Source organism: Anolis sagrei, chromosome Y, assembly GCF_037176765.1.
Source record: "Anolis sagrei isolate rAnoSag1 chromosome Y, rAnoSag1.mat, whole genome shotgun sequence".
Classification (NCBI taxonomy): domain Eukaryota; kingdom Metazoa; phylum Chordata; class Lepidosauria; order Squamata; family Dactyloidae; genus Anolis; species Anolis sagrei.
The window spans coordinates 32,327,242-32,339,964 of NC_090035.1; the positions used below are offsets into that span (position 1 = coordinate 32,327,242).

Below are 12,723 nucleotides of genomic sequence, written 5' to 3' on the forward strand. Positions count from 1 at the left end.
TCCTAGTTGCTGCTATTCCAACTCAGCACTTTAATTATTCTCTCCCTCCATACCGCACTTTTAGGTAGCGCTAGCTACCTAAAAGTGGTTTCTTGGTTTCTTGCACTTTAAGAACTGCACCTTAAGACTTGGGTACCTTGTTGCATTTCAAGACCCTTGCACTTTACGAACTTGCTCCAGTGGCACGCAGCTGTGACGCCACTGTGTGTGCACTTTAAGACTCTTGCACTTTACGAACTGCCCAACTGTTCACAGTTGTGACGCTTACTGCACTCTGCTACTGTCAGTTTTATTGAAGTGTACCATCATTACCCATGCGGTACCCTATCCCCCTATTTGTATTGTCCTTGGTATTAGTGATTTGTGGAAGGGGCAAGGGACGAAACGGGCTGGAGGCCGTGGGTAACAATAAGGTGGGGAGGGGGGAGAAAGGGAATGGAGGAAGTTGGCAAGAAAAAACTCCAACAAACCAAACAACCATTAATGGAACAGATATTGAGACCATGGATTTGGACTGCGGCATGGAGGAGGGGAGGTGTTCCACTAGCCGAGGGGCCCCCATAGAAGTCATGGTGGGGAAGGGGAGATGCGGGAAAAGGAGACCACAAATTCGGCCTAATTCGGATCGCATATCCACATTAGTAATTCCAAACCGGTCTCCTATGGTAAATTGGTGTAACCAGGTTGGCGGTCCCTCCGGATTAAAGGTGGTGCTGTTGAACTCCAGATCTGTCAACGGAAAAACGACCTTTATCCAGGACTTAATCTTGGATGAGCGGGCAGATCTGGCGTGCATCACGGAGACCTGGTTGGATGATGCTGGAAGCGTGAATCTAACTCAGCTTTGTCCACCAGGCTTCTCCATGCAGCATCAGCCAAGATCCGGAGGGCGGGGAGGCGGGGTCGCAGTGGTCTATAGAGATTCCATCCATCTGACCAGGAGTCCCATCCCGCAGTCAACAAATTTTGAATGCGTCCACCTGAGGGTGGGTGACCGGGACAGAATAGGGATTCTGTTAGTGTACCGTCCACCTCGCTGCACTACAGTCTCCCTACCTGAGCTAGCGGGGGTGGTCTCAAGCCTGGCGTTGGAGTCTCAACGGCTTCTCGTGCTGGGAGACTTCAATATCCACGCCGAGGCGGCCCTCACAGGAGCAGCTCAGGACTTAATGTCTGCCATGGCAACCATGGGGCTGTCCCAACAAATATCTGGCCCCACCCACTGTGCTGGACATACATTGGACTTGGTTTTTTGCCATGGATGGGAGCAAGGTGGCGGTGTTGAGGAGTTGACCATCTCTCCGTTGCCATGGACCGACCATGAGATTTAGGCTCACTGCGCCCCCCAACCTCTGCAAAGGTGGAGGACCCATTAAGTTGGTCCGCCCCAGGAGGCTTATGGATCCGGATGGATTCCTGACGGCTCTTTGGGATTTTCCCGCCACCTCGGTAGGTGACCCTGTCGGTGCCTTGGTCGCTCTCTGGAATGGAGAGATGGCCAGGGCAATTGACACGATCGCTCCAGAACGTCCCCTCTCAAGTAGCCGAGCTAAACCAGCTCCTTGGTTTCTGAGGAGTTGGCAGTGATGAAGCGAAGGAAGAGGGAACTAGAGAGCGTGTGGCGTTCGGATCCGAGCGAGTCAAATCGAACACGGTTGGTATCCTTTTTAAGGACATATGCCGCGGCAATAAAAGCCGCAAAGAAAACTTTCTTTGCGGCCACTATTGCGTCTACAAGGAACCGTCCGGCGGAGTTGTTCCGGATTGTCAGAGGTCTTTTAACTCCCGCCACCCTAGGCGGGAACCCTGACAATTCGGCCACCCGCTGCGAAGCATTTGCTCGGTTCTTTGCAGACAAAGTCGCTTTGATCCGTTCCGGTCTGGACACCATATTAAATGCAGTCTCTGAGGATGTGACACGAGCACCTGCTTGTCCTATTTTGATGGATTCTTTTCAATTGGTGACGCCCAAGGATGTGGACAAGATACTTGGAGGAATGAGGCCTACTACATCCATCCTAGACCCCTGCCCATCCTGGCTTCTGAAGGAGGCCAGAGGGGGATTGGCTGAGTGGGTAAGGGTGGTGGTTAACGCCTCCCTTCGGGAAGGCGAGATTCCAGCAAGCTTAAAAGAAGCTATTATAAAACCGCTGTTGAAAAAACCATCACTGGACCCCACTAGATTTGACAACTTTCGGCCAGTTTCCAATCTCCCCTTTTTGGGCAAAGTCATGGAAAGCGTAGTGGCCTCACAACTCCAGGTATTCTTGAGAGACATGGATTCTCTGGATTCGGCACAGTCTGGTTTCAGACCGGGACATGGAACTAAGACGGTCTTGGTCGCCTTAGTGGATGATCTGCGCCGGGAGCTAGACAGGGGGAGTGTGTCCCTGTTGGTGCTCCTGGACCTCTCAGCGGCCTTCGATACCGTCGACCACGGTATCCTTCTGGGGCGTCTTGCGGAAATGGGCCTCGGGGGCACTGTTCTACAGTGGCTCCGGTCATTTCTGGAGGGCCGCACCTAGAAGGTGTTATTGGGGGACACCTGTTCAACGCCACATCCTTTGACTTGTGGGGTTCCACAGGGCTCTATACTGTCCCCCATGCTGTTTAATATCTACATGAAGCCGCTGGGTGAGATCATCCGGAGTTTCGGGGTGTGGTGTCATCTGTACGCAGATGATGTCCAACTCTGTCACTCCTTCCCACCTGCTACTAAGGAGGCTGTTGAGGTCCTGAACCGGTGCCTGGCCGCTGTAACGGTCTGGATGAGGGCGAACAAATTGAAATTGAATCCAGACAAGACAGAGGTACTCCTGGTCAGTCGCAAGGCCAAACAGGTATAGGGTTACAGCCTGTGCTGGATGGGGTCGCACTCCCCTTGAAGGTGCAGGTTCGCAGCTTGGGTGTGATCCTGGATTCATCGTTGAGCCTGGACCCCCAGGTCTCAGCGGTGACCAGGGGAGCATTTGCACAGCTCAGGCTCGTGCGCCAGCTGCGCCCGTACCTCGGGAAGTCTGACTTGGCCACGGTAGTCCACGCTCTGGTCACATCCCGCCTTGACTACTGCAACGCTCTCTACATGGGGCTGCCCTTGAAGACGGCCCAGATGCTCCAGCTAGTCCAGCGCGCGGCAGCCATGTTACTAACAGGAGCGGGACGCAGGGAGCATACAACGCCCTTGCTCTACCAGCTCCACTGGCTGCCGATCTGCTACCGGGCCCAATTCAAGGTGCTGGTGTTGGCCTACAAAGCCCTAAACGGTTCCGGCCCAAAATACCTGTCTGACCGCATCTCGGCCTATGAGCCCACGAGGACTTTGAGATCGTCCGGGGAGGCCCTTCTCTCGATCCCGCCTGCCTCACAGGCACACCTGGCGGGGACGAGGGACAGGGCCTTCTCAGTTGTGGCCCCCCGGCTGTGGAACACCCTTCCTGTGGACATCAGACTGCCGCCCTCCCTTATGACATTCCGCAAGAGACTAAAGACGTGGTTGTTTGAGAAGGCGTTTGAGTAAGTGCTGCAACAATTGGCAATGACGATTGGAACGGAATATGGATAACGAGATTTGGATTGTGATTCAACGACGAGACGTCGCGAATGACTTAGTGTAATTGTATTATTGATAGTGATGTTGTTTAATGTTGTTTTGATATTGCTTATGTTGTAAATTGTACCTGTTTTTACATGTTGCACACCGCCGTGAGTCGCCCCAGGGCTGAGAACGGCGGTCTACAAGTGCAGTAAATAAATAAATAAATAAATACTTAAAATATATATTTTTGTAAATATAAATATATATCTCATTTTGTTATTAATTATTTAAAATAAATATATTATTTTTAAATATACATCACATTTGATTTTATTATTTATTTATTTAGTTATTAAATTTGCAAAAAAACAAAAAAAAAAAACCACACAAAAAACCTAATGAAAAACCCCTGAAAAATTAAGGGACTTGCGTGTATATTTTTAGTTTAATATTTATTAGAGAACAGCCGCAATTATTTATTTATTTATTTATTTTTCAAAAAAAACAATAAAAATTACAAAAAAACACAAAAAAACCCACACAAAAAACAAAAACCCCCACAAAAAACCACACAAAAAACCCACAAAAAAACAAAAAAATGAAAAAGCTATTAGAAATGAAGGGACTTGCATGTATTATTTATCAGAGAACAGCTGCTACATTATTTCTGTACTTTTTATTTTGTAATTCTCCTGCTCTCCTCTTTAATCAATTCACTTTACCCACCTACCAAGTACCTACCCACACCAACCCTTTACATTGTGTTGCAAATATCTCCATCCCAAAAATAAACACTGCAATTACTATGGCACCCTTGCCCCCCTCCTTCCTCCTGGAACCCCAATCAGTCTGCTATCCAATCCATCCATAGCAAACTTCCCTCTTTATCTCCTTTGTATACGCGTAGCTGCTGTTTGATTACTCGGTGAATGTGGTTCGTTTGGATCTATCAGCGGAAGACGTCTGTCACGTTTCTCTAATGAATCTGAGAGGAACGGAGACTAACCCTTCTTGGTTCTTACATGGGCCGTGTTCCCCTCTTTGAAGTATTTTTTTAGACTCTCCGGGAGAGAGTCAAGGCGGCTTGGTATGCCCATCCCACCCAGAACTTAATGAAATTTATAAACGTTCCTATGAAGTTTGATGGAGTGCCATTGACCCCACACATTATTTATCATGCCAGCTGCAGCATACCTAGAGCATGGCCACTTTATCCTTGGCGTCAATCTCCCTGTACCCCTGTTTCTCTTTTCAGACATAAACTCATGAGTGGTTAAGGCTCGATACCATCCGGCATAGCTTAGAGGCTGTCTCACTAGAGGAACGAACCCATTATATTCCCTTTTACTACTTACTATTTTACTTCTACTATTCACTTTTCAGCCTGGCAGGCAACATCTCTCTGGGGTGCCCAGAAAAGAGGGCGCCTGCGTAGGGCTTTCATAACAAGGGAGCCGTCGTTCCCTACTGCCCCTGCAGTTGTCATTTGTGCATTTAGCTTTCACAGCATCTCTGCCATCCCTCGCTCAAATGCAAGCTTGACTTGCCCATGGTCTCCTGTTGTGGCCAAAGTCCACTTCTCAGCCTACGTCTCTCTGGGGTGCCCGGAAAAGAGGGCGCCTGCGTAGGGCTTTCATAACAAGGGAGCCGTCGTTCCCTGCCGCCCCTGCGGTTGTCATGTGTGCATTTAGCTTTCACAGCAGGCAAGCAGGCAGGCATTCCCGGTGGCCCTTCGGGTTGTCATTTGTGCATTTAGCTTTCACAGCATCTCTGCCGTCCCCCTCCAACGAGGGCGGGCATTCTTTTTCAAAGGCAAGCTTGACTTCCCCTGGCTTCTCACATCTTTATACATGGCTATCATATCTCCTTCTCTCAATGCCCTTTTATGCACCCTTTTCCTCTGTCGTTCCTGGCTGCCCCAGCGCATGTATGCCCAATGGCCCCCCGGGAGGACTTGGAGAATGCCGGGAAAGGTATTGCAATCCTTGTTACCTGTATGTTTGTGTAGAATCAGAAGTTCACTTTTCAGCCTTTGCGGGCAACGTCTCTCTGGGGTGCCCGGAAAAGAGGGCGCATGCGTTGGGCTTTCATTACAGGAGAGCCGTCACTCCCGGGGGGGCCTGGCAGTTATGATCACAGTGATGTGTTCTGAAGTTTCCTTTGTGTGTTTGGATGTCATACTCTATGCATAGCTGGCACCTGGTTTCTTCCTCTTCCTTTTGACATCCTGAACACTGTTGGTTTTCCCTCTGATCGATCGCTGCAGCATACCTATAGCATGGCCACTTTCTTCTCAAGCACGATTTCTTACAGGGCAGTTCTGTGAGTCTTCTCTTTCCGTATCGGAAAATGTGCAAATTATCTGGTTTGAACTGTCTTCTTGGCTGCTGTGTGGAGGCCAGTACTTCATCCCGTGTTGCAACGCAATGGAATGCAATGCAATGCAAATCGCCATCCCAAATACAGGCACTGCAATTACTCTGGCACCCTTCCCCCCCTCCCTGCTCCTCGAATTCCAATCAGTCTGCTATCCACCCATAACAAACTTCCCTCTTTACCTCCTTTGTCTCCGGGCAACTACTGCTTGATTACTGGGTGAGTCTGGATCGGTTGGATCTATCGGCGGAGGACGTATCATCTCGTTTCTCGAATGAATCTGAATGAATGGATGATGAGAGTCGTAAGACCCTCGGTGAAGAAACTCATGTTTTATCCCAGATTTTCACTGGACTTTCAAAAAGGGCTGGACCAAAATGGGCCACAGAGGCCGCAGTAACTGGTTGTAACTACTTTGAGTGAACAGAAAAGCAAAGAACACTGGATTTTCAGGAAGGGCTGGTCCCAAAAGGGCCACAGAGGCCGCAGTCACTGGTTGTAACAACTTTGAGTGAACAGAAAAGCAAAGAACACTCGATTTACAAAAAGGGCTGGTCCCCAAAGGGCCACTGAGCCCGCAGGCACTGGTTGTAAGTAACTACTTTTGAGTTAACAGAAAAGCAAAGAACACTGGATTTACACTTATTGCCAGGGAGAAATCCCCTTGGCACCAAAAAAGAGGAACAGATAAAAGAAATTATTTCGTTATAATGAATTAAAAATAATTTTTAATTATTTATAAATATTAATAACAAAAACAATAATAATAAAAGATCAATTTAACCCAATGCTTCCCCTCCCAAAAAAAAAGGCAGGCACAAGCCGCAGCCACAGCCATGGACTGGGAGGCAGACAGCTACAAGCTCCCTGTCCCCAGCCCCATGCACGCCAAAGCCAGACTCCCCAGCACTCACGCAAGAGAAAGCCCTCCGTCCACCCTCGCTTCCCCAGCTACAATGCTGCCACGCGGAGCACGTAGCCGCTTTTAAAGGGCAATGGCCGCCCTTACTAACCCCTGATTGGCTCCCAATGCTCCCAGCATCCTACCATCTATAACATCACTTCAGAAACTGGCAGAAGTCGTTTCAAAGATGGCGCATGCTGCTTCAAAATTTAAAAAACACTTCATGGGTTTAAAAAAATCAAAATCAATTCTTTATCAAAAAAATAACGAAAAAATAACGAAATACAAAATTAACGAATGAAACCGCCCAGCCCTAGTAAACTTCCCTTAATCCATTGTCTGTCCTCCCCCAAATCTTGCAAGAAACTAAACAGGGTCATTGGGGTTATGTGTGTCAAGTTGGCCTTAATAAGTCTTCAACTGGGGGTCGCAGCAGTCCTGGTTAATGATTGGAGGTACTTAAAGTCATTATCCATGGTCCGTCCTCCTCCAACAGCAGCAGAAAGTAGATTAGGTCATGGGGGTATTCATACCCTGACCTTCTGTACAGCCAGAGATTCTCTGGGGTGTCCGCTTCACTACTGTGTGCATGGAGCCCTTCCAACACAGCATTGATTGACAAAGAGAAGAGGAAGAAACCAGGCACCATCGATGCAGAGGAGCAGTCAGTCAGACACAATGTAATCATTGGCCCCCCGGGACGGCATGGAGGCGGCCAGAAAGAGAACTGGCCTGCACAGAGCAGGGTCCCCCGGGAGGGCATGGAGAAGGCCGGGAAGGGTATTGGCCTTCACCCAGAAATCAAGCAGCAGCCGCAGGCAGCCAATCCCGGGGAGGCCATGGTCAAGGTCCCCGTCCCCCCGGGAGGACTTACCGTCTGTCTCACTGGGGGACGGCTGATATGCTGTGAAAGATTACTGCACAGCATGACACTCCCGGGGGGGGGGGCACTGTCCAATGCCTCCCCGGGAGGGCATGGAGAAGGCCGGGAAGGGTATTGGCCTTCTCACAGCAGGCAAAGCCCCCCGGGAAGTCTTACAGTCTGTCTCACTGGGGGACGGCTGATATGCTGTGAAAGACAACTGCACAGCATGACACTCCCGGGGGGGGCACTGTCCAATGCCCCCCCCCCCCGGGAGGGCATGGAGAAGGCCGGGAAGGGTATTGGCCTTCACCCAGCAATCAAGCAGCAGGCAGCCAATCCCGGGGGGGCAGGGTCAACCCCCCCCCCCCCGGGAGGTCCTAGAGGCTGTCTCACTGGGGGACGGATGATTGAATTGTGTATTTTTAAATGTAATGTTTCATTTATAAATTAATTTCTGTGGATTCTAAATTATATACTTAATGATTTTGATTTTGAACCCAACCAACCAACCACCCACCCACCCTCCCTCCCTCCCAGTGGAAATTGGTCCTTCTTACTTAACTTGCAGTACTGCTACAGAAATTATAAGTAATACACTTGCCAGATAATTTGGCCATAATTTAATTTTCAGAGTTTGTTTCAAAGTGCATTTTTTGTTTCTTTTTGTTTATTTATTTCTTATATTTACTTTCTAAGTTTTTATAAATAACATTACTTTTTATATATATAATATCATTAATAATTTATAATTTATATATTATTTTTAAATATTATTATTTCATTTATATATAATATAAATATAATATAATATAATATAATAATTATTTATATTATTTATTTATTTCATTTATATATAATATAAATATATAAATTAAGTATTAAATAAATAAATATTTTATTTATATTATATAAATTATTTATATAATATAAATATAATATTTATATTATATTACAAACTTTAGTAATTTAATTTCAATTTCTTAACTTACTACTTGTTTGGCTACTTTATTTTATTACTTTTTTATTTAATATCTTATTCTATTTGATTATTTTATTTGATTTATTTTATGAAATGATTTTGTTTGTAGTGCATTGCGCAAACGCGTCGCCATTTTAACGAATCGATTTATTATTCTAACGAATTGATTCGTTTTTATTTTAACGAAATTTTGGAAGTCCTTTGTGCATGCGCAAACGCGTCCGCCATTTTAACAAATCGATTCGTTATTATTTTAACGAAATTTCAGAAGTCCTTTGCGCATGCGCAAACGCATCCGCCATTTTAACTAATCGATTCGTTATTATTTTAACGAAATTTTGGAAGTCCTTTGTGCATGCGCAAACGCGTCCGCCATTTTAACGAATCGATTCGTTAATATTAACAAAATTTCGTAAATACCGAATTTTTAAAATCGCAAATTTCGGAATTCTTTTAAATAACGAAACGCAAAAATCCCTAAAAACAAATCGATTTTAGAAACAAATTTTTCCGTGGTTGCCCAGCCCTAGAAACCATATTTAATAATCTAGACCTGATGTTGTAGTAGTAATCTTGCGTGTATAGTCAGCCTCTCCTCTCCTGACATCCCTGTTGCTTCGACCCTATAAGAAGGTTTTGCAAGACCAGTCACTCTCGTTGCCATATGGTTTCGAAACAACAGTATATTAATAGTGAGGCCACAGACCATATTTTCGTTCTTGCAGACCACTGGTCGTCCATGGGTTGGGAACCACTGTTCTAAAACTATATGCTGTGATTCCATAGCATTGAACCGGGACAGTAAGTGTGGATTCATTCTACAGCATAGATGCACCATATTCTACAGCATAGATCCCTCCTCTTTTCCATTGTTAGAAGCTTTTGATTCTAACACTTTTTTCTTTAAAGAAAGAATTACAAGCATGTAACCACTACTCTTTTCCATTACTAGAAGCTTTGAGGTTTCAACTTTAATGGATATGCCTGTCTTGAGATTAGTAGAGGTCGATAAGACAGTTTTTTTTCAAAAAAAAAAATCTTTATTTGAGATTTTCGATTAATGACAGAACTTTAAAGAAGGAATTCTAAGAAGGCAGCAACTGTAACGGTCAGATTACACTGCACATCACATTAGGAAGCAAATAATTTCTTTGGTTTCAGGGTTTTGAGCATTGAAGTGCACGTTATAGCTTCAGGAACACACGAGACTTGAGTCAATGCAGTATGAAGACCAACGCAGTCCTTCCTAGAAAGCAGGATTTTGGGCGTTCACCCTGGGGCCTCCGTGTACCAATGTGGTCTTTTCCTTTCCTCTCCTTCAGGTCAAGATGACTGGAATGGGACACGTCCCTCCCTGAAGGCCCCTCCAACTCGCCCCATGAAAGGGGCCTACAGGGAGCACCCCTACGGACGCTACTAAGAGCAGCCTCTGCCGAAGGGGAAGCGTCCCTTTCGAGCAAACCATTGTTTCGGATTCTTGTATCTCCCCGGATCCCTGTTGCTTTGCCCGCGACAGACAAGTAATTGTCTCCCTGATTTTTCTCTGGCTCCCCTTTTCTCCTGCCTCCACCCCCCCCCCCCCCCCGAACCACTTGACCCTGCATTCTGGCTTCTGTATGTAGTACTTTTAAAAAAAAAAAAAAACAAGAATAATAAGTTAGATTTAGGAAACGGGATTCAGTTTTTAAGTGTGTAGACTGCTTTTTTTCCCCCTCTGTTTAGATGCATAATAAACATGACTGTACCTTTAAAAGAAAGTGTTGCTATAAAAACGTTAGTTTCTAAAGTGGACATTCTTGCTTAACCGTTCTGAAATTAAAACTTTGTTAAATCTTTTTAAGTAATTTTTGTTGGTTTGTTGGGTTTTATAGGCCACCATAAAAGTCATAGTCTCAGAACCCCAAAGTAGGATTGATTTCTTCTTTTTAACGAATTAAAATCATAATGTAATGCTAGTAACTGCAGCAGGCTTAAAAGTATGCGCAAAATGTCCATAAACATTTGCCCTTAAACAAGCAGATTGCTTGATTAATCTTCGGTTTAAATTTTAATAGAAAAGATTCTTCTTTATTAACAAATTAAATGTCATTGTTTTCCTTCAATTAATGATCCCTTCCTCCCCTTTCAAAAGAAAAAAAATAGGTTTGTAACGTGGGTTTTGAAACCTAGCCCCAAGTGTTGAGATGCTAAAGTGATGGGAGTATTTTTCAGCAGGAAAAAAATGTTCTTAGCTTAATTTTGCATGAAAAACCTTTTAAGAGAAATGGACATCTAGCTGCTCTGTAATTCTTTTTTTATATTGCTCTAATTGCCCAGTGTTTTTGATATTAGGAAGTATTAAATGATTAGCTGTGCATTGTGTCTCTTTTTCTTTTTTCCCCTTAAAGTAAGATTCTGAACACTGTTTGCAGGATATAATAATAACACAGCCCAGGCTCCAAATTGGCCACACTCTCCAATGTTGAGACATTTGTATGTGTGTGTGTGTGTGTGTGTCAGTAGCGTTATTTAAAAAGGAACGTTGCAGCTGAAAAACCAAGGAGAGCTTAGATTTTGTACATAACATTTGTACGCTCCCATTTGGGGATTTTTTGGAAGGTTTAATGCTACCTGTGTAAGCCTGCTGTAAATAGGTAACTTAGAAATTGTCAAGATGTCTGCAGCGGTTTGTCAATAAAGTTGAGTCTTTTTTTAATCAATGTAAATGTGATGATTTGTCATTTTTATATATTTTTTAAATGGTCAAACAGTGAAATAGTTTTTCTTTTCTTGGTATATTTAAATTAATACTAAAGCACAACTATGTTGGGCCTTGCCTCGATCCAAGAGGAGAGGTGGGTAATTTTATTTATTTACTGCATTTATATACTGCTTTTCTCACCCCTGAGGAGACTCAAATGGCTTCCAACATAGTAGTGGCAAAATTCAATGCTGTACATACATGTGAAAACCAAAACATAATTTCTAGACAATAATAAATAAAATTATTATTATTTGTATTAAACTATGTAACAGAATTTGAAAAAAATATTGTTTCTGGTTTAAAAGTGTTATTTCCTGTTTAATTGTGTGGTACATATTTTGGAAGTAGTTGTTCTACTCTAGAAACTTTGTTTTTGTGGCTGCTATTTCTAACCTTTTAATGTGCCATTTTTAATATTTTGTGCAGACCACAAAAACAAACTGTTTGCAGTTTGATAAACTTCTTTCCATTTTTTTAATGATAGAATCAATGAGGAAATGACATATTTAACCTAGGAACAAAAATCATGTTACATAGTGTTATTACTTGTATTTTAAAAGACACTTAAAATCCAATTTTTAAAAGTTTTATATGTGTGTGTGTGCAGATACACATACGCACATACATAAATGCCAAATGAATTATATATTTTAATACAAAATGTATTAAATGTATTAAATGTATTTTTCAGGCTCACTGTTGTTGCTGAAGTTGGCCTTTGAGGAGCAGCATTAAATGTTCGGTTTCATTGAACTGCTGCCAGTTTGAGCTAGACTACTTCAACACACTAGAGAATGAATGCACTTTAAATCCGGTTTCTGCCTCCTGCAGAATTCTAGGGTTTGTAGTTTAGTGGGGTTGTTAAAGACTCCTCCCTTAACTTCAAACCCCTGAATTTTGCAGGATGCAGCAACTGGATTTAAAGTGCATCCATTCTCTAGTGTGATGAGGTCCTTAGTCTGTGGGCGGCGGCAGCTACTTCATAAGACACACAAAGCCTTAAAAAAACCATTGCTTTCAACAGGCCCTATCCTTTTGCAAACCCTCCATTTGTTTTGGTGAGGCTTGCAGATTGTTCCCTTTGCAAAAAAAGAAAAAGAAAAAGAAGGAAAAGCTTGAGAGCGTTTGACCCCAAAGTCTTGCTTTGTCAAAAGTATAGCACAGTCTCCTCGGAAATTTCACATGCCTTTTTTTCTAACTAATAGGAAACCGAATCTTCCTTCTCGGAGCCCGAGTTTTCCTTCTCCCAAGACAACCAGACTGGGTTCCAAAGCCATTCATTACAGAGCACAAGTGGAAGCTTAGTAGGGTGCAGGAAAAA

At 44.1% G+C, this 12,723-nt stretch overlaps 1 protein-coding gene across 2 annotated transcripts in view; it reads left to right on the top strand.

Annotated features, from left to right (window-relative positions):
- Positions 1 to 11,358, top strand: part of LOC137095186 (KH domain-containing, RNA-binding, signal transduction-associated protein 1-like) — an 85,491-nt gene extending 74,133 nt beyond the window's left edge. For both annotated transcript variants that reach the window (XM_067461555.1, XM_067461554.1), the window contains exon 9: positions 9,982 to 11,358. In XM_067461555.1, the coding sequence (XP_067317656.1) occupies positions 9,982 to 10,079 (98 nt within the window). In that variant the 3' untranslated portion in view covers positions 10,080 to 11,358. The remainder of the gene's footprint in view (positions 1 to 9,981) is intronic.
- The last annotated feature ends 1,365 nt before the right edge of the window (positions 11,359 to 12,723 follow it).